Source organism: Ixodes scapularis, unplaced genomic scaffold, assembly GCF_016920785.2.
Source record: "Ixodes scapularis isolate PalLabHiFi unplaced genomic scaffold, ASM1692078v2 PGA_scaffold4__175_contigs__length_147842914, whole genome shotgun sequence".
Taxonomy (NCBI): Eukaryota; Metazoa; Arthropoda; class Arachnida; order Ixodida; family Ixodidae; genus Ixodes; species Ixodes scapularis.
This window is the reverse complement of record NW_024609879.1, coordinates 119,435,032-119,457,591: the sequence shown is the minus strand read 5'-3', so window position 1 is coordinate 119,457,591 and position 22,560 is coordinate 119,435,032. Positions and strand designations below refer to the sequence as shown.

Genomic DNA, 22,560 nt, shown 5'->3' with positions numbered 1-22,560 from the left:
CCGCTTCGGGTTTTGCGCTAAATATTTGCAACTCCAATGCCCTATAAGGTGGTGCGGTGGTAGTTCCAAGATGGCGGAAGAGACTGGGATTTATTTTCCAGGATTTCCCGTCTGCCTGCTCACCGACGCTCATCAGCGCGCTAAAAATGATTTCTTTCTCTACAAATGCGAAGCGGTTAGGGCAGCATATTACAGGTGACGGAGATGTTGATGAGCGGTAGGAAAACGAGCATGCTGATATTTAAAAGTTGCAAAAACCTCAACTCTCAAAGCTTTGTGGTGGGCGAGCGCGTTTTACGCACCGGCCACGTCACTGTTTGTGGCAGAATACTTTTGAGGGTGATGGAGATATCGTGTTAGTGCTTTGCCTGATCATTAGTGCTCTAAAAAGTGAGCCGCGCACGGCGACCGTCAAGCTTTGGAAGATCAGCGTTTACAGTATTGATGTCTTGGTGTCACAGGCTCACAACTCGCCACTCACCATCTCGGTTTTAGTGTATTGCAACACGTGATCGAACTGCTCTATGGTTATTGATAGGAAGTTTGTTACCGCACGCTACCGTGCGGTGTAGCATTATAATTATAAAGGAAAAGCCAGCATCAAGAACCCATTGTTGTGAGACTGTTGTAGTTTTTCTGCTACACACTGGTATAAAAGATGCTCAACTTTTTACAGGTCCAATTTCGAAAGAGAACTTTCAGCCTTTACACTCTGGTGAAGAAGGGAGATAAGCGGAGCTGCTTCTGTACTTGGCGATGGCTTTCCAGGCGAGCGATCTGCTCTTCTTTTGCAAGGGAATTCGAAGCACTCGACGAAGTGGAACTTTAAGCAATAGCGGCTTCGCGGTGGTTGCGGAACCATTCACGCTGCTCTGCACATCACCGCTAGTTCCCCTTTCACTTTTTTTCCTCTGAAGAAAGGTTGCTGCCATCTATGAGCTACGGCGGCAACTAGTTGTCTGGTTGCCGCCATCGCTCATAGATGGCGGTAGCTGTCCAGAGTTCGGTGTCATCATTTCTAATCCGGCGGACACGATCCTGGGGAAACTAGCCCTTAACAGCTCCGCTGTGAAAATAAGTTTGGCTTGCACGGTATTTGCAACACTCAGCGAAAGACACACTTGCATGTGCTCGGATTATACGACGTAGAGGGCTTCTGCATTCAATTCGATAAATTGTTTTTTCTTTAGAAATGTGTGGGAACCTCCCAGGACTCTCGACCTCCATCACATTCAATAGATAGCCGAATTAACCGAGGCCGAGCTAATGCCAGTTTGCCACGCTAAGCTGACTGGCGTTGGACCGTACGACAGAAAAAGAATGTGCGTTCTTCACTTTCTCGGGTAAAACCTATCGTTGCAAGGACCCCTGCCCCCTCACCTGCGCTGTCGCTCGTCATGATCTTCTCCACTTGCGTCAGCAGACTCCACTCCAGCACCTGGTGCCTGCAAAGCGGGAAAAGACATCTCTACAGTGCAAGCAGCGACCGCACGTCTCGTCCGCAGCCCTTCCTCCGTTTGGGCTATGGCAAAACCCCCGCCACTTGGAACACGGCAAAACTTCCGTCACCCCGACTACAGTGTCGGCTGCGTCCACCTCTGCTGCCGTGCCACCGCCGGCACTGCGCTTCACGCGTGTGCTACCGCCAGGCACCACACTTCCCGCGCGAGAGAAAAAGCCCCGACCCCGCGTCCTCACTTGACGCAGTCCCTGTAGCGGTCGCTGGCCACGCTGCTGGTGGAGAGCGCCAGCTGCAGTAGCACCTCCAGCCGGGTGGGCACAATGTCGTCGAGCTCCTTGCTCAGCTCCTCCTCCGACATGTCCATGAACTGGACCACAAAGTCTCCCTGGTCCATCAGGAAGAAGTGCTTCACCGACCTGCAAGGGGCACCGGTCCCTTAGCACCAGGTAAAACTTTCGCTAACTGGAGCTCGGGACAAACGCTTTTCATTCGTAAATAAAACAGGTGTCAATCTGCGTTTCACGGACTCGAGACAAAGCGCTGGCCTACGGGTCCCTGGGTAGCAGGTTCGACTCCTGGCCAAGGTGCCCGCAATCCAACGGGGTGTCATCACGGAGAAGACGCTGCTAACCGAGATTTCGGTTGCACGTCGAGAGATCACTAGGTGGTCCACAATAATCCTCGGTCCTCAGGCGGGGCGTACCAGATTCCCCTCGCCGAAATGCCAAATTTGCATTTATGCTTTACGGCGATAGCTGTTATGAAGACCTCCCAGCTGCTTTTGCAGCGTTGTCGTCTCAATAGGCCGAAAAGTCGAGTCGAACCCTTGGTCGAGAGGTGGCGGGCGCGCTTGTGCTTGGCGTCTCTAGGTTGCGGGAGGAGACGGGTAACAAACAATTATTTGTCCTCACCAACGATGTTGCGGGGCCAGCGCCTGCCTAGGAGTGTTTATGAAAGAGGAGCTACGTCAAATAGCGTCAATTCTCCCATGGATTTCAGTGAGAGTGCACGAGAAGGTCGCCCCAAACTTGGGACACATTCCAAGGAGGAAGTACAAGACTCGTCGTGTCCAATCAGGGCGTAAACGTCTGTGCCCACCGACTTACCGTCGCCCCTTCTTTGCACACTGCGGCGAAAAGCTGCAGATGTTTTATGTGGGTGTCACAAAATATGACCCCCCCCCCCCTTCCCCACAAAAATAAAATTGAGTTTGTGAAACACGTACGTGAAACACATTGTGAGACACATTGTAAAACAAATTCTGGGTTGGAAAAACAAAACAAAGAAGTCGCCCCTTTGTCGTAGTAGCGTGGCAAAGGCAGTGGTAACACAGAATGTGGCGTGTTAATGAGGAGAAACTGTGTACACATGTGGAGACTGGATGGTGCAAAGCGGCCCTCTGTAGTGCAAGAAAAGCGCGCGAGTGCTCTGTAGATGTCTCACATGTGGGTGCCACCTACTGCGGTTGCAGTGCAAATGCTATTTTCTCTAAGCCTGTTGAATTGTGAGGTGCAGTAGACTGTGCATGAAGAAAACGGAATGATTGGAACGCAGCGGCACCGAGTAGAGCCTCGGCGCCGGCTCGCGGCAAAAGAGAACCAAATACTCAAAGCAAAACGGCGTCTGCTTTTTTTTCTGGTGCTCTCACTGTGCTTTTTTTTCTGGGGAAACTTGGAGCAGGCTCGTTTCGTGGAGCAAAGCGTCACTGCATGTCTGAACACGAGATGTTTTTCTCCCACTGCTGGGAGTTACACGGGGGCACTCGAGGAAGAAGTTCGGCCGGCACGGCAAAGAGACGAGAGCTGTGGCAGCGTTTGACTGGCAGCCGGCCTGTCGATTTCTGTTGCTGGCACCTAACCGGATATGGTTAGGCATCAGCCAGATACCAGATCCTACAATAAAAGTGTTGCTCTTAGATGTTGACCTCGGGATAGAAGCATGTTTCAGAATTGCCCTATCAAGTCTCGTAACAAAAATATTGTTCCAAAAAAATTGCACGGGCGATTACGCGATTCAATGAGGATGGACAGCATCAGCTGGTGCCTGCACATCAACGTCGCTGTCTCTCACGGGCGCATTTATGGTGTAGAGCAGTGTCTGCTTTCTCTGGTGTGTGCTTCGGCTGCCCATCCTTGCGCGACAAGCTTAGAGTGCCGAGCAGATACCAAATGCTCACATCTGGCAAAGGCGGGTTGCATACCCATCGCACGTGGAGAGATGCAGTGCTCGTGCAGCACGAGCACTGCATAGGCACGTAGCCCACACCCTGAAGTCAGTCTGCTCACTGTTCAGGCATGATGACGGAAGAACCTTGCGGCAAGCAACAGGCAAAGACACTGGCTCAAACGAAAAAAACCAAAGCAGATTATGCACAGAATGACTAATGCATTCGATCCCAACAGCCAGAGTGAGACCCAGCGACCGAAAGCGAGAAAGAGCAGGTGGCACCCTCTTCCGACTCCAAAGCCAATTGACCAACTGCGATGAGCGCTCGCATGCCTGCAGATGCTTCATTCATTTTTTTCAACACTGGGACTGTCCAGTACAACAAGCTTAACACAACTGACGCTGCAAAGACATTTCTTTTTCCATGGAAAGCTTATTTATTAACACACACCATCTCGTCTAAGCAAATAAAAAAAGAAAAGACTTCTTGGAGTCAGGTGTTACTTTAAAAAAATGCAGAAGAAACCCAAAACAGAAAACAAAAGAGAAGAGATTGAAAGGGAAACAGACCAAAAGGATCTCACCTCAGCCTTCCCATCAGGTCAACCTTCTGCATGAGCAGGTCCAGGAGAGTGCGGCTGGCTAGTTGGTACGACCTCTCTATCTTCTCCCCATACTCGCGCTCGTCCACAGAGTAGCACAGGCGGTCTTCGGGTGACGACTTCGGTTTCTCGCCTGCGTTCACACGGTCGCCGTTAGCCACCGACAGAGTTGGCAACGAAGTAAATGCGCCATGGTAGAACCTTTAGACCATTATGCACCAACTAATGTTTGCAGACAAAGGAGCAACGGAGTGTTGGCAAGCCGGCAGTTCCCCGTCAACAAGCCATTGGAAAGCGATGTAGTTGGCATTAGTGCGAGTCCCTGTGATCGTTGTTTCATTGGAATTGCCAATTTTACTTGTTCCTAACAATGACAGGAACTTTAGTGGCCTCAGTAAAATGAAGAGGCTCAATACTCCGCAAAATTTCACACAAATAGACATGTACGGCAATCCATTCCGCGTGGATGCTGCAGAATGGACGCAAAAGCCCAATTCACATGATGAGGTTCTGCTCGCAAGTTTCAGTAATGTATATATATATAAAAAAGGTCATGATTGATCGTAATTTTGGCTTTTCTAGGATGCTTATAGCACACAGACTCTGTCTGTACCAGAAAAAAAATAATACTGATATCCACTTCAAAATTCCCTAAGGTCGACGGCGGCAACTCATGTGTGCAGACGGAAAGGTGCGGCACGTGTTTGGCTGCTGAGGACTCACCGCACTGCAGGATGACGTTGTGGTACTTCCCCGTGATGAGGATCTTGTCCTGGATGGGCCTGAGAAAGTCCGGCACCATGTCGGGCCTCAGGGCATAGCGGCTGTTCCAGTAGCTGACGCGGAGCACAGTTAAGGAGCCACCACTCCAGCGCACCTTCAAAGTCCGTCGCCACGCTTTTTCGCTCGACCCGTTAAACGACGCCGAACTTCCCAAAAAAGTTTTTGAAGTGCCTGGATAGGACAGCATGTCACAAAACGCATTTTCTAAAAACGAAAACAACCGCTAAAGTGGAAGTACCAGACGTAGCGCGAAGAAGAAAGAACGAAACTGAACCGCACTTCCACGAAGTACGTACGCGAGAAGATGGCGGAAAAAAATTACGCAGAATGTGCGGTGCGTTTTAAGCTCCTCGCACCATCGGGGCGACAAAAGTCTTGCGGCCACAACACCAACCGTCACTGCACTAATCAAGGCCGCTGTGCCAGCGCAGGGGATACGGCACTACGATGCAATTTACTTATAACGATACCACATGTAACAATGTATGACTTATAACAGTCGGTTTCAGGAGTTTCTAGACTAAAAATGCTCAGTTTCTAGTCGAGGTAAATTGTTTATCGGTTATAACGATTAAATTTTCAGGTTTTCTCATCCTCGTTCCAAGTGGATCGCACTGTGCTATGGCGTCTGAAACGAGTCTCCCACGGGTGTGTATACCGCGCCCAAAAAAGCGGTCCCTCAATTTCCGTCCGATGCCGGCCACGATCCATGTGGCGTTGTAGCAGCGGTGCGGAATGTCGCAGATGCCCACTCCGCTGCAAATCGCCCTCCGGCTCGAGTCCACGAAAACTTCGGCAGGTTGTTTAGACACCACGACGACAACAACGCTCGCATTCTCTCGCGCCTTTTTTTTTTTTTTTTTTTTACAGCGGAGCTGTTATGGGTTAATTTCCCCAGTATTGTGTCCGCAGACAAGCAGTGTGTCGACACAAAACTCCAGACAGCTACCGCCACCTATAAGCGACGGCGGCAACCTTTCCAGCCTTTTCACTCTGGTTTTCACAGGAGTGGAAAGGCTGAATTTCTCCAGGCGTCGTTCTAGATTTCGTCCTCGAGGTCGTCCTAGACGTCGTCTTTGGGGTCGTTCGAGGGGTTGTCCTCGAGGTCGTCCTAGAAGTCATCCTTGAGGTCATCCTAGATGTCGTCCTCAAAGTCGTCCTAGAAGCCATCCTTGAAATCGTCCTACATGTAGTCCTTGAGGTCATCCTAGGCGTCATCCTCGAGGTCGTCCTAGAAGTCACCCTTGAGGATGTCCAAGGCGTTGTCCTCTAGGCACTGTCTCAGACATTGTAAAGGTAACAGCTTCGCTAGTGTAACAGCGTCGCTGATCCTCCATCTTCACGTGAAGTGGAAGGGCTCTATATTTTTCCGGAACTTCTACGTCCAACGGCACGACGCTCTGGCTTTTGTGACGTCCTTCATTGCCACTTCGGGACAGTTTTCAACGCGTGGCTGGAATGGGACGCCAAACGCGTTGGTCGAAGGCTTCTTGTAGGCACCCCAGTACAGTATAGACCAAGAAGTGTTCGCGCGCGTTGCATGCCGGTCACGGGCCGGCTTCTTCTATCCGCAAACATGGCGTCGGTTATGATTGTCGACGTAGACGGCGTGGTGGAAGCTCATCGTTCCACGTACGTAAAAGCGCTATCCTTGACTGTGAATTTTCGTTATGTGTCGCTATGATAACCCAGCACGTACAGTCGGGGACAAAAGTCCCCCGGACGCACGAGCTGCGACTGAAACGCATTGCTCTGCCATCTGCCGGCAAGTCGCCTGGTTTCGAGATCACACAAAAGCGCATGTGCGTCCTACTGTGCCGGCAAGCATGTGCGTTTTTCCACTTTTCTGCGGCACGGCGCCTAACTCGGAGTCGGGCGCGTGGTACCACCTCAGAGATAGTGTTTGCGGCTGGCGAGCGTCTGCTACACATTCCAAAACTGGAGATACCGCCTGCAGCATTGCGCCGTGTAGGCGCATCTTCCTTTATAACCAGCTGAGCTTATCGCTCAGTTGAGCAGCCGTGACTCTTTACTTGTTGTTGTTGATTTTTATTTGCATCAAATACAGCGTACGGTATAGACCACTTACAACGTAACCGCTTACAGTGCAGGACCGGGTATAACACGGCTTTTTTAAACCACCGGTTCGCCTCCCATAGAACTCCATGTATTTACATACCGCTTAAAATGCAGGCGCGCGAAGGGAAATACCGGTTATAGTGCGGTTTCTGGAAGAGCCCGGCAGCCGTGCCGACTGACCGGCACAGCGAGCACGCTTCCCTTTGCGGCGCTAGATAACGGCTCGAGCCGCGAGCGGCACTCGCGGGGCAAGGAGGTTGCTCGAAGAAACCGGGAGATGCGAAGAGAGAGGCTACAGTCGCCATAGCGACGGAGGGACGCATGCACGTGTCGTTCTCGTGCGCGCGTCCCTCCGCTGCGATGGTTGGAAACAACCGCATCGACAGACCAATCGCAGGTCGAGGAGAAGTGTTCGCGCGCGTTGCATGCCGGCAGTGCGTACACACTATTGGCTCTCTCCTTTCCCCCCCAACCTCTATTACAACGCTTCTCCTCTTCTCCGGTCGCGGGCCGGCTGCGTCTATCCGCAAACATGGCGTTGGTTTTGATTGTCGACGTAGATTGCGTGATGGAGGCTCATCGTTCCGCGTAAAAGCGCTACCCTTGACTGTGAATTTTCGTTGTGTGTCGTTATGATAACCCAGCACGTACTAGAAGGGAAGATCCACCTACTCGTGCGGCGATGTCGTGGCGGCACTCTCAAGATGGCAGAAACGCCCGTGTCGTCGTGTTTGTTTACTTCGACTAGAGTGGAGCTTTCTGTGTTTTCGAACATCGCCCGGATTTCTTATTTGGAGCATTTCATGCCTGTGCTCAAATTGAAGGTATACTGGCGCGTACCGTATAAAGGATGCGAATTTTCACGCGTTTTCATCGCCGGAGAAAAGTGATTAGGGTTAGCAATCCTGAACGCTCGCAACGTCCGTCCGCAACCCGCGACGCTGTTAAAAGGCTGCGCCAGGCAAAAGTCGCTCATTTCTTTAAAAATGTGTGACACACTTGAGACAGAACTGTTCTAGTCTGGTGAAATAAAGACTTTCCTCAAACTAAGCTTTATTTTTCACCTAACATAAAGTAAATTCTTTAACAAAGGTAAGTAGTCTCATGGCATGTATTTTGGCCTGAGAAATTAATGTTTTGGTTATAACGCGGTACCGCTTATAGTGCGGATTTTTGCGACTCCCGCGACATACGTTATATGCGGTCTACACTGTACATGATACTGGAGGCGTGTGGAAAAAGCGGTCACAAGACCAGCTTGGCAAAGCCACAGGCCCCCACAGTGACATTTGCAGCACTAAGAAGAAAATAATAGGTGCCATGTCAGTAAGCGCTATCTCTGAGGTGGTACCACGCGCCAGATTCCGAGTTAGGCGCAGCGCCGCAGAAAAGCGGGAAAACACACATGCTTGCAGGCACAGTAGGTCGCGCATGCACTTTTGTGTGATCTCGAAACCAAGCGACCCGCCGGCAGATGGCAGAGCAATGCGTTTCAGTCGCAGCTCGCGCGTACTGGGAACTTGTGTCCCCAACTGTACTAAAAGGGAAGGTCCACCTACTCGTGCGGCGATGTCGTGGCGGCACACTCAAGACGGCAGAAACGCCCGTGTCGTCGTGTTTGTTTACTTCGACTACAGTGGTGATTTCTAAGCGTTTGTGTTTTCGAACATCGCCCGGGTTTCTTATTTGGAGCAGTTCATGCCTGTGCTCAAGTTGAAGGTATTACTAGTGCGTACCGTATAAAGGATGCGAATTTTCACGCGTTTTCATCACCGGAGAAAAGTGATTAGGGCTAGCAATTCTGAATGCTCGCAACGTCCGTCCACAACCCGCGACGCCGCTACAAGGCTGCGCCAGGCAAAAGTCGCTTATTTCTTTCAAAATGTGTGACACACTTGAGAGAGAAGTGTACTAGTCTGGTGAAATAAAGACTTTCCTCAAACTAAGCTTTATTTTTCATCTAACATAAAATAAATTCTTTTACAAAGGTAAGTTGTCTCATGGCATGTATTTTGGCCTGAAAAATTGATGTTTTGGTTATAGCGCGGTACCGCTTATAGTGCGGATTTTCGTGACTCCCGCGACATATGTTATATGCGGTCTACACTGTATTATTGGACGAGAGGTCGGCGGTTCGATTTCTGCTGGGTAACAGTCCTGCACAAAGAGCTGGCCATGGCATCCCATTTCCGTAACATTTCGCAATGCCCTAAGCTTGGAAGCAAACCCTAAAACACAATCTGCGTTACAAAAATAAAAAAATTAAGTGTTTTTTAAAATTTCTTTTATTTTGAAATAAAAGTGCACGTTTCAAAATCGCTTGAACAAGTTTTACAACGTAAATATTGTGGTAAAAATTTTAAATTTTCCTTCAGTGAAAATTTTATTCTGCGTTAAAAGTGTCTATCTATTTGCACTTAACAACAAAAAATGTTCTTTGGGGAGTTTGGCGTCACTTTTGTTAAACGTCGATGTGATTTACTCTCGCCCTCGGCTGGTATTCGAATCAGCCGAGTGAGGATGCGTGGACTGGAACTTTGGCTTGGAAGCTTATAAAAGCATATATAATAATAATAATAAATATTTATTTTCAAGTGCCCAAAAACAACCAACAGGTCTTTTCTTTGGTACACATAATAAATGAGGAATTAAAATAACAGAGACACGGCAAAAATACACAAACGTTACGAATTGGCAACAAGTAGTTTCATTTTCATCGCGAACACCCGAGAGTCGCTAAATATATCCACTTCAGCATTGTTGATGCGGTTAAAAAGCAGTTGGCAGCGTGATAAAGGCGAGAGATCACAGACAGTATTAATGTAAAAAGTACAATGATTTCTAGTGGGTCGGGAGGGAACATGTAAATTAACATCACTTCAAAGCGAGCCACAATCAGATACACCGTTTACTAACTTAAAAAAAAAGACTAAGTCACGTTCCGCTCTTCTTAAAAAAGTTTCGTTGACAAGTTTGTCAACGAAACTTTTTTAAGAAGAAATGCATAATCAAAATAGAAGCGACGATAAGAGTATCGATCATACACAATGCGTATTAACCTCTTCTGTACATTTTCAATGTTCAATGCCTGAGTTTTATTTAACGCATTCCAAGCTACTGAAGCAAATTCAAGTCTAGACCTGACTAGGGCACAAAATAACCGAACCAAGGAAGCCGGGTTATTAAAGTGCTTCGTAATACGAGATAGAATACGGGTAATACGAGATAGATATGTATAGAACAAAAAAATACGGTACCAAATTTTTTGTTCTATACAACCTGCATAAGTAGGGTACTGTGTTTTCGGATAGATCTGAAAAAATCCAAAAAACACTCACCAGTAATTTTTCGTTAATTCGGATTTATCCGAAAAACTCAGAATTTCGAGGTCACACTGACAAAATAAACAGAAATAAAGACGGAGTTTTACAACAAAACTTTGTAAGATCACAATGTCAGTGGTCCCGAGGAGATTTCACTTCAGTTTTATTTGAATCTAGAACTACTGACAAAAGGGTTTTGCCTTTAAGCACGTAGAGGTTCCTTCGGGAAAACGGGTGACGGTACCCGAACCTTGTTTATTTTGTTTTCGATTTTTTTTTTTTTTTTTTCAATTTAACATTTTAAGATAAACTCAGAATTTCAAACCATTGGGAACCTAACAAAAATAAACTCCAATAAACCCCGAATACCCAGCGAAAAGTAAACTCCAATAAACGCCGAATACCCAGTGAAAAATAAACTCCAATAAACCCCGAATACCCAGCGAAAAGTAAACTCCAATAAACGCCGAATACCCAGTGAAAAATAAACTCCAATAAACCCCGAATACCCAGCGAAAAGTAAACTCCAATAAACGCCGAATACCCAGTGAAAAATAAACTCCAATAAACCCCGAATACCCAGCGAAAAATAAACTCCGATAAACCCCGAATACCCTGCGAAAAATAAACTCCGATAAACCCCAAATACCCAGCGAAAAATAAACTCCGATAAACCCCAAACACCCAGCGAAAAATGAACTCCAATAAACCCCGAATACCCTGCGAAAAATAAACTCCGATACACCCCAAATACCCAGCGAAAAAGAAACTCCGATAAACCCCAAACACCCAGCGAAAAATGAACTCCAATAAACCCCGAATACCCTGCGAAAAATAAACTCCGATAAACCCCAAATACCCAGCGAAAAATAAACTCCGATAAACCCCAAACACCCAGCGAAAAATGAACTCCAATAAACCCCGAATACCCTGCGAAAAATAAACTCCGATACACCCCAAATACCCAGCGAAAAAGAAACTCCGATAAACCCCAAACACCCAGCGAAAAATGAACTCCAATAAACCCCGAATACCCTGCGAAAAATAAACTCCGATAAACCCCAAATACCCAGCGAAAAATAAACTCCGATAAACCCCAAACACCCAGCGAAAAATGAACTCCAATAAAGCCCGAATACCCTGCGAAAAATGAACTCCAATAAACCCCAAATACCCAGCGAAAAATGAACTCTGATAAACCCCAAATACCCAGCGAAAAATAAACTCCGATAAACCCCAAAAACCCAGCGAAAAATGAACTCCAATAAACCCCGAATACCCTGCGAAAAATAAACTCTAATAAACCCCGAATACCCTGCGAAAAATAAACTCTGATAAACCCCGAATACCCAGCAAAATTGAACTCTAATAAACCCCAAATACCCTTCGAAAATTAACTCCAATAAACCCCAAATACCCAGCGAAAAATGAACTCCGATAAACCCTGAATACCCAGCGAAAAATAAACTCCGATACACCCCAAATACCCAGCGAAAAAGAAACTCCGATAAACCCCAAACACCCAGCGAAAAATGAACTCCAATAAACCCCGAATACCCTGCGAAAAATAAACTCCAATAAACCCCGAATACCCTGCAAAAAATAAACTCCAATAAACCCCGAATACCCTGCGAAAAATAAACTCTAATAAACCCCGAATACCCTGCGAAAAATAAACTCTGATAAACCCCGAATACCCAGCAAAATTGAACTCTAATAAACCCCAAATACCCTTCGAAAATTAACTCCAATAAACCCCAAATACCCAGCGAAAAATGAACTCCAATAAACCCCGAATACCCTGCGAAAAATAAACTCCGATACACCCCAAATACCCAGCGAAAAAGAAACTCCGATAAACCCCAAACACCCAGCGAAAAATGAACTCCAATAAACCCCGAATACCCTGCGAAAAATAAACTCCAATAAACCCCGAATACCCTGCAAAAAATAAACTCCAATAAACCCCGAATACCCTGCGAAAAATAAACTCCGATAAACCCCGAATACCCTGCGAAAAATAAACTCCGATAAACCCCGAATACCCAGCGAAAAATATACTCCGACAAACCCAAAATACCCAGCGAAAAATAAACTCCGATAAACCCCAAACACCCAGCGAAAAATGAACTCCAATAAACCCCGAATACCCTGCAAAAAATAAACTCCAATAAACCCCGAATACCCTGCGAAAAATAAACTCCAATAAACCCCGAATACCCAGCGAAAAATGAACTCCAATAAACCCCAAATACCCTTCGAAAATTAACTCCAATAAACCCCGAATACCCTGTGAAAAATGAACTCCAATAAACCCCGAATACCTTGCGAAAAATAAACTCCGATAAACCCCAAATACCCAGCGAAAAATAAACTCCAATAAACCACGAATACCCTGCGAAAAATAAACTCCAACAATCCCCGAATACCCTTCGAAAATTAACTCCAATAAACCCCGAATACCCTGCGAAAAAATAAACTCCGATAAACCCCAAATACCCAGCGAAAAATAAACTCCAATAAACCCCGAATACCCAGCGAAAAATGAACTCCAATAAACCCCGAATACCCTGCGAAAAATAAACTCCGATAAACCCCGAATACCCAGCGAAAAATAAACTCCAATAAACCCCGAATACCCTGCGAAAAATAAACTCCGATAAACCCCAAATACCCAGCGAAAAATAAACTCCGATAAACCCCAAATACCCAGCGAAACATAAACTCCGATAAACCCCAAATACCCAGCGAAAAATAAACTCCGATAAACCCCAAACACCCAGCGAAAAATGAACTCCAATTAAGCCCGAATACCCTGCGAAAAATAAACTCCCATAAACCCCGAATACCCTGCGAAAAATAAACTCCGATAAACCCTGAATACCAAACCCCGATAAACCCCGAATACCCTGCGAAAAATAAACTCCGATAAACCCCAAATACCCAGCGAAAAATAAACTCCGATAAACCCCAAATACCCAGCGAAAAATGAACTCCAATAAACCCCGAATACCCTGCAAAAAATAAACTCCAATGAACCCCGAATACCCTGCGAAAAATAAACTCCGATAAACCCCAAATACACAGCGAAAAATAAACTCCAATAAACCCCAAACACCCCGCAAAAAATGAACTCCAATAAACCCCGAATACCCTGCGAAAAATAAACTCTGATAAACCCCAAATACCCAGCGAAAAATAAACTCCGATAAACCATAACACCCAGCGAAAAATGAACTCTAATAAACCTCGAATACCCTGCGAAAAATAAACTCCGATAAACCCCAAATACTGTAAAACGCTTAATGTTCGCGAGCCCTCAATTTTCGCGAATTGAAGAATTTGCGAAATTTAAGGGCGCGCGAAAATTTTGTTTCTTAAGATTTTCAATGCAGGCGTCTGGAATTCGCGAAATTTAGTGGTCGCGATTATGTCATCTGTGACCGATTCGCGAAAAATAGGGGCCGCGAAAATAAAGGGTTTTACAGTACCTAGCGGAAAATAAACTCCAATAAACCCCGAATACCCTGCGAAAAATAAACTCCGATAAACCCCAAATACCCAGCGAAAAATAAACTCCGATAAACCCCAAACACCCAGCGAAAAATGAACTCCAATAAACCCCGAATACCCTGCGAAAAATAAACTCCGATAAACCCCAAATACCCAGCGAAAAATAACAGTGATGTGATTGGCCTAAGCCGTTTTGGAGCACCTTTTGGAGCAGCCAAAATAGTGTTTTGGAGCAGCATAAGTGGCCTTTGGAGCAGCCAAAACAGTGTTTTGGAGCAGCAAACGTGGCTTTTGGAGCAGATATTCTCAGAAAAAATAAAAATAATCGCTTTAAGTGTTGGACAGACGAAAAACACTTTGCTCGCCGCAATCAACAAATTATAGTCAAGTTAGACCACCTGGGAGTCTTTCAACATGTAACTGAAATGCCTTTGACATGACACATTTTGCAATGCTTCAGTTAAATTATACAGATTTATGTACGCACTATAGTTAAATAAGAACCAAACTGCACATATTAAAATTTATTTGAAAACGACCAGCTTAGTAGTAAATAGCACAGTATTAGATAGACTAGTTATATAATAAATGGAATAAGTCTCCAACTGATTAAACATGTATTTACTACAATGCAATGCAAAATTGTCACGCGAGCGGAGATGGCTCTTCGATCGAAACCATGTCACTCTGCTCCGTCGCCAACTGGTTCCCAAAATTGTTTGCAAAATATAAATTGTCCAGCATACGACAAAAAACAGTCCAGCGCTTGCCAGGCCATCAGGCAAGGTACAAGCTAAACACACAGAGAAAAAAAAAAGGAACCTGAGCACATCGATGCAAGACATGGCAAGCCAGGATCAAAACGTTCTTCCGAACTCAAGGCAAACAAGTGCGCTGTGCGGGTTCAGAGTGCAGACATTGCCTTCTTTGCTTTAGCTCACTTCTCTCCAACAAATTTCTTTCGCGGCAGATTTTTCACGTACCAGGGTTCATCCCGAAAGAAGGCTCACCGAGAGAAACCTAGGCAATCAATGCTTCGACACATCAGTCTGAGTTAAAGGTAGATTTTTGTAGTAACGCGTGATTTAAACGAGAACAGAAATGTTGATGAACTTGTCGCGGTACTTATTTTTATTTTGAAAAGCGCCATATCTGCAGCGACGTGCGGACGGCAACACCCGACGTCGCGCGACCACGGCGACTGGCAGGCAGGTACCAAATATAGTATTCCCACGGCTGTTGCTTTCTGGAGCGGGTGCTCCAGCTCACAAAGCAACTCCCGCCGCACAGAAACATAATTTCGTTTCAAAGCATGATGACATGGCTGATACTCGGCACGCTAGTCTCGGAGCGTCTGCACACGAACATGTCTATCGCTAAAATTAAAAAAAAAAAAAAAAAAAAAAACGCGAGACAACGAGAGCGCGAAACGAGAGACGGCGGGAAAAACCACGCAAGACGAGATCAACGATTGATGCAGGGAGCTTTGTGTCGGGCGGCCGCTTGCGCCACCTAGCTCACACGTGCTCATTTACGGTACTCAGCTTAGTTTCGGTTTTGAAAGGCGACCAAAATTGGTCATTTGGCGCAGGCTTGGCGCAGATTACTCATATTTTGGCAAAATGTAGCAGGATGTAGCAGGGTTAGCCCCTTGGCGCAATTTGGCGCAATTGGCGCAGCAATCACATCACTGAATAAACTCCGATAGACCCCAAACACCCAGCGAAGAATGAACTCCAATAAACCCCGAATACCCTGCGAAAAATAAACTCCAATAAACCCCGACTACCCTGCGAAAAATAAACTCCGATAAACCCCAAATACCCAGCGAAAAATAAACTCCGATAAACCCCAAACACCCAGCGAAAAATGAACTCCAATAAACCCCGAATACCCTGCGAAAAATAAACTCCGATAAACCCCAAGTACCCAGCGAAAAATAAACTCCGATAAACCCCAAACACCCAGCGAAAAATGAACTCCAATAAACCCCGAATACCCTGCAAAAAATAAACTCCGATAAACCCCAAATACCCAGCGAAAAATAAACTCCGATAAACCCCAAACACCCAGCGAAAAATGAACTCCAATAAACCCCGATTACCCTGCGAAAAATAAACTCCGATAAACCCCGAATACCCAGCAAAAAATAAACCCCGATAAACCCCGGATACCCAGCGAAAAATAAACTCCGATAAACCCCGAATACCCTGCGAAAAATAAACTCCGATAAACCCCGGATACCCAGCGAAAAATAAACTCCGAAAAACACCCTCCCAATTTCACGAGAAATAAACTCCAAAAACACAGAATCATATGTATAAGTGACGTCCTTCTCCAAACGGCGGTTTTCACAAAAAAGGTTATATACACGAACTCATCTCTGTTACGTCACAACGCGGCGGTGGCGCGTCGGACGCACTTCCGGTCCGGGGCTGTGGGCGGAAGTGCCCATTTGAGACGTGTATTCCTGCGTTGTTTTGAAAATAACCGGACAAAAATTTGCCTTCTCGTCAGAATGCTGCGACTGGGGCTGTACTAAGAGTGTCGAGAAAGGTTTGAAAATCAGTTTTCATGCGCTCGGTTCGTCCGAGAACGCGGATATGTCCTGTGAAAAGGGAAAACCAGACGCCGTCGGACCACGATTGCTTGGGCGGGAAGCATTTTGGGTTAAATTCACGGATACTACTGGCCATCAAATTTTTTTGTTTTGTTCGAAAATGAACGCCGGAAAACCGTCAAGTTGTACGGACCACCTGCGAACTACGTTCAGTGCGTCTTCAAGTTCAAAAGGTCGCCTGATCGTTCGAACTGTCGTCTGCTCTTTCAAACGTTTCTGCTTGTCGTCTGCTCTTTTAGAGGACACCAACCCGTAGACCAAACGTGGGCCTGGTACTTGCGATAACAATTAAGTGCAGGCCTCAAAAGACTTAAGTTTGAAGGTTGGTAAGCAGGCTCGACAGTAGATACAAGAAGATGTTGATCCTTGTTACCACTGGCCATCACCGACTTGTTATGCCTGATTCACTTGGTTAGATTCTGCATGCGATTTTCAGTATCGACGTCAACCATCTCAGCTATGGTTCACGCTTTTGCAGTCCGAGCGACGTCGCTACTGAAAATTGCGAGCGAAATCTCATCATGTGAATCAGGCTTTAGCGTACGTTCTGCGGTGTCCATGCGGAATGAATCGCCGCATATCAGATTAATCACGCGAAGTTTTGCGGTGTAACGAGCCTCGTTAATTTTGCTGACGCTACTCAAGTAGTCAGACATCGTTAGGAGGACGTAGAATCAACAATTCCAACGCAAAAAAGAGCGCGGGGACTCACACCGGCGCCGACAACATCGCATTTCAATGGTTTGTTTATGGGCGACAGCAAACTTTTTGCCCACACCCCCATCGCGCATGCGCGGCGCCGGTGGCGTCCGCTAGGGGCGCTCCGGGCGCTCCGGTTTGTTTGTAAACATGAGTTGGTGTATATAGTACAAGTTGCACTTCTTTGTGCAATCGGCGGTGTCACGGCAGCCGTGGACTTGTGCCCCCCATGCTACGAACAGTCTTCAGAACGCTGAAAGAGCAGGCCATCGGCAGGTGCTCCGCCGTTTCTCGTAAATTTCGATACGGCCCACATCTCGCACAGTTAATGTCGATACTTAACGTAAAATATCGGGCAAGCCCCCACCTCATTTTCATTGAAAACTGAGTTAGTCTAGACATGGCTCGTTGTTCGGTCAGATAGGGCGCTTAGCACATAGTTTGCAGAATTCCCAAGTTTGGAAACTGTTAATAGTGAGCACTTGAATGAAGCGGGCACTCCTGCAATATTTTACGTTATAAAGAAAGAAAACAAAAGGTATGAGTCTCAACTGTATAAAATGCACTGACAAAAACTTGAAAAAAAGAAAACCGTGACTCATGAAACGGAAAATATGGTATATTTGTAGATACACCACCCTTTCATAGTGACTAAAAGGCAGTGAAAATCTGTCGTCTGCGCATCTTTTTAGAACAAGGTCATTGTCATCTCAGCAACACGAGACAAAAAGGATACTTGTCGCTCTGGTCGACAGACATGTCTTCTTTTTTCACTTGGCTCTTGTCACAAACCATAAACTGCAAAAAACAACAACAAAAAGGTTTTCGGGCGTTTGTAAAGTGAAGCTCCAGATTACGACCCCGTACTACAGTTGAACCTCTTTATAACAAACACTGTTATAGCGAATTATCGGATATAGTGAACTTATCACGAAGTTTGGTTGGTCATGCTTCGTTTGGATGGGAGTTCTAGTTATATAACGAAACCGAAACCATGAAATCTGACGTGCTATCGGTTATAGCGAAGCAATTCCTGCTTTTCTTGCGTCACAAAATATTACGAAGGTTATTAAAAAGTAGAAAAAATACAAAAAATAATTTCAAAACGAAAAATATTGAAAGTTTAGATCGCCCGATGTGCAAAAATGCGCGTTTCGGGAGGTAGCGCCACCTATGAACCATTGCGCTGCTGCTGGCCTCTATGCAAGGCATCAAGAACCAGTGCAGACTAAAGTCAACCGCCAACCGCACCACTCGTAGCGGAGCTGCAAATGGCAATGAAGCAAAAAACTGTCTTTCTGGAGACAAGAATGAAGGTTTCGAGGGCGGTGGACAGCGGTCGGAAGAAAAAAGACATCACTACGGACTTCGAGTTCACACCAAGCACGATATCTACCATCCTGAGTGCAAGGAAGAAGATCGAAGCCTGCTATGCAAACAACACTGTCAAGACTGATAGAAAGAGTCCTAGGCCTTGCCTCGACCCAGACGTGGAAGAGGCTTTGTTTTCAAGGTTTAAGGACGTAACGGCGCGAAATTCGCCAGTGTCTGGTCAGCTTCTTCAAATGAAAGCAATCAGTCTGGCATGTCTGTCAGGGCATGATGATTTCAGCGCGAGCAGCGGTAGGTGAAGAGGCACCATCCCAAAATTACTTTTTCAAATAAATGGAATAATAGATCCAGCTAACGTCGTTTCTCGTGTTGCGAATTGATATCCTCAAGCTCCGATATATTTTTGTTTAATGCTGCTTAGTGACAGGTAAGGATCTCGTGGTCCGCGATAGCGCGTTTTTATATCTTAGTGCTGCGCACGTTTCTGCAGCAGCTCGATTGCGGGAACGTTCGCGTCAATTTTTGTGTGTACTTTTATAACGAGTAACGCACATAGCAAACAAATTTCTGCTTCCGATGCTAGCTCGTTATAACGAGATTCGACTGTATTTAGATTCATTGGCAAGACAGCTTTGTCAATGAGCCCAACAAAAAAAACTAGTTTCTGTAAGACTGACCGAGAGTGCCTTATTTTCACTAACAGAAAAATTTCAAAGGACACATTGGATTCATCAGTTTTGTAAGCGACTTATAAAACCCTTCTTTTTTTTTTGCTTGACAAGAACTTCGCATTGCAGAAGTCACTAACGTAACACTTAAAGCTAAGTCAAATCAATCAACGCGGCAGATTTTCTAACTTGATCGGTTAGTCTAACAGAATCCTCCCCAAGATTTGGCAATTACAAACAATATCAGAAACCAACCTTCCATGTGTCTGTCTGTCTTAAATGTCCCTCTTTCCTTATCCAAAACATAGAGCAGTTTCCTCTAGGATTCAACACTGAAACAAGCACGCTGGAGCTAACTGATGCAGCCCGTGAAACCGAGATTTAACAAGTGAATTCAACAAACTGCCTGGACACACAAAAGGGGATAAAGTATAAAAGTTCTCACCTCATGGTTAGGGTCTCTGATGTGCCCCCTGTACACCCAACGCTCTAGCATGTCAAAGTAGGACACAGAAGCCTGCAAAATATATTTTCACAACACATTTCAGATTTTCTGTTCAGGCAATCCCCCCCCCCCATAAGAAGTCACCAATACGTAAAGTGCCTATCCCACACCCCCGCAAGTACCACAATAAACAGCCCAACACCTGCAGACAGTAAACAGTGGTCTCAGTTGAAAACAAGAGATGCAAAAAAACCTCAAATGTAAAAGCATTAAACAATACCACCGTGAGGTCACATGATGTCATGTTTAGGCATGGGCGAATAGAGGATTTTGGGTCCGAATTGAATTTGAAGCGAATAATGATTTTGGCCGAGTAATTTCGAATCGAATAGTTCCAATAGTGCAAGCAACAAATACCACAATATTTTTAAACTATAGTTTTATACTTGCCCTTATTTGTTATTAAAAGTACTCTAATTGTCAATTTCAAGTGTATTAAGTTTGGGAGCCCGAAATGGTCAAAATGGTCGGAAGCTTGCGCCACCTGGCCAGAAATCCAAGCCAGGCTAAGTCAAACCCGTTTATATCGAACTCGCAAAAAGAGTCTACCAGTTCAATATAGTGGGTAATTCAATATAAAAGTTTTAATGAATTTGATTCTCAAAAATCCACATTCTGCTAAAATATTACACAAAGAAGTAGTCCCGCATCTTCTGCTGCTTTTTCTTCGTTGCATCGGCGATAACAATATTTTTCTACGCTATCGACGGACTCCCAAACGCTGAGGCCGCTCGCTGCCTTCTGTGTTCGCGCATTATCGCCGAACTATGCCGAGAGCACGGAGCACGTCCGAGCGGGAGCACCTTCTCCTGCAGAGCACCGTTTTGCTCTGCCAGTTGGCTTTCCTCTACAACAGGTGGCTGCGTTGGGGGAAATTCAAGTAGCAAAGCAAGATGGCTTCTTTTTTTTTTTTTTTTTTTCTGGGCGGCAGCGCCAATTGCTTGGAAGAAAAAATATTATTCTCTTTTGCGGACGGAGTGGGGAGAGAGAGCCCGGAGGACCATCTCTCCGCTGAAGCTATATTTTCTTTTCTTTCCTGCGGCCGATGCGGCCGCCTGGGAAAAAAAGAAAGCCAGCGTGCTCTGCAAGCTGGCTTTCCCCCAATGCGGCCGCTCGCATTGAGGGAAAGCCAGCTTGCAGAGCAAAACGGCGCTCTTGGCAGTTCGATATATTGGTAGCGGCTGCTATTTTTGTTCGATGCAACCATAGTGTTTGCTATATATTATCACAGTAACATTACTGTGCACAAAGATTTCTCGATATAAGAAATAATTTGATGTAAACAGGTTCGACATAGTCGGGTTTGACTGTATTTAGAAAGGTTGAATAATCCTATATTGTCGAATATTTATATATTGTCGAATACTTATATTCGATTCAAAGCAAATGCCAAATAGAACAGAATTCGATTGGCTAATTGTAATAACCGAATATTCGCCCAACCCTAGTCATGTTACCATGTGACACCACGAATAGGTCACATGATGTTTAACGTCTTCTGAACAAATTCATACGATTGCTTCTTAAGCACTGCATTCTATGCATCCTAAGACTTTAAGAGATAAAGATTGCAACCACTTCCCTTTCAGCGAGATAAAATGTCGTTGTCGTGATGTGTTTACGGGCCACAGGAACCCATCTTCTCCAAAATAATTTTCAGCATTGCACAATGTATCATTGTGCAGTTCTTGCATGTGTGATCAATAAACTCCCATTTGTCACGACATTGGGCAATGACCAGAGGTACGTGGAAGGTTTGATTGGAGCTTGCATTGTGTAACTAGGCATCTCAAATTATTGATGTATCCAACGAATTCGTGACCCCTCTGAATTCAATATATTTGGGTTTGACGGTAGTGCTTTGCTTAAAAAAACATTGCTATGACAAAACTAATTAATGTAACACCCTCTTCTTTGGGCTGTACAAGAACAAAAGGGGAAAAGGAATATACTTGCAGCTTTTATTAGATGAAGGCAGATGTCCCTGGATTTGGCATCCCTGACAAGAATGAAACGAAAACAAAACGTTTCTGTACATTCAAATGCAGAATATGCAAAGTGCCATATGAACACACTTCAGATTACTTTGGTCTGTACTGGAGTATATAGCATTGAAGAAATAAAAAACAGCTTCAGCTTGCATGACATTTCTTTAGAAACAAAATTTCTACCATTTTTAATTAACATTTTAATAAAAGAGTGTTTAAAAAACAATAGAAAAATTGGCTAATCGATTTTTAACATTTTATTTACAACTTTTGACAAAAAAGAGATATCTTAAATCTGACTGTAGTTATGACATTAGCATAACAAAGAGCACACCTGTGCCAAAAACTACCGGAGATGGGTAAAAAACAAAACAATAATCTCTCTTTAGGAACCCACTTCCACACCTAATTGAGCTACAGAAAATAAACTGAAGAGTTATTTCTGGATTGTGCTAAACAAGAACTTTAGAAGTACATTTCACTCGAATGAACAAGTAGGAAGGGCCTGAGTGTCGATGCACTCAAGTGTGCTTAGGCACGTGGCAAGTGGGCACAGAGGAGATTTTCTGACCCGACACTACATGGCTCGTGACTTGCATCACGAGCCATTTACACAGTTGCAGATTTCCACAAAACGGGAGGACTCACCCCGTAAGCGATACGGTCCTTTTGTGTAAAGCTCCGAGTATCTTGCCGCCATAGCAGTTCTCCTGAAACACGAAACGTACCCTTCTCTCAGCGTGTAACCGACAAACATGATGTTAAACGTGAGTGTTTCTTTCAGCAGCCCACATCCCCTTTTGTTCTGCAACACGAAGGG

At 45.4% G+C, this 22,560-nt stretch overlaps 1 protein-coding gene across 2 annotated transcripts in view; it reads right to left on the bottom strand.

Annotated features, from left to right (window-relative positions):
• The window catches only part of LOC8041439 (gamma-tubulin complex component 2), a 61,757-nt gene that overhangs the window by 15,055 nt on the left and 24,142 nt on the right, over positions 1-22,560 (bottom strand). For both annotated transcript variants that reach the window (XM_029986332.4, XM_029986335.4), the window contains exons 10-17: positions 22,389-22,450; positions 21,709-21,751; positions 19,693-19,764; positions 17,984-18,045; positions 4,954-5,066; positions 4,213-4,363; positions 1,699-1,878; positions 1,381-1,445 (exon numbers count right to left, since the gene is read on the bottom strand). In XM_029986332.4, coding sequence (XP_029842192.2) covers positions 1,381-1,445; positions 1,699-1,878; positions 4,213-4,363; positions 4,954-5,066; positions 17,984-18,045; positions 19,693-19,764; positions 21,709-21,751; positions 22,389-22,450 — 748 coding nt within the window. The remainder of the gene's footprint in view (positions 1-1,380; positions 1,446-1,698; positions 1,879-4,212; positions 4,364-4,953; positions 5,067-17,983; positions 18,046-19,692; positions 19,765-21,708; positions 21,752-22,388; positions 22,451-22,560) is intronic.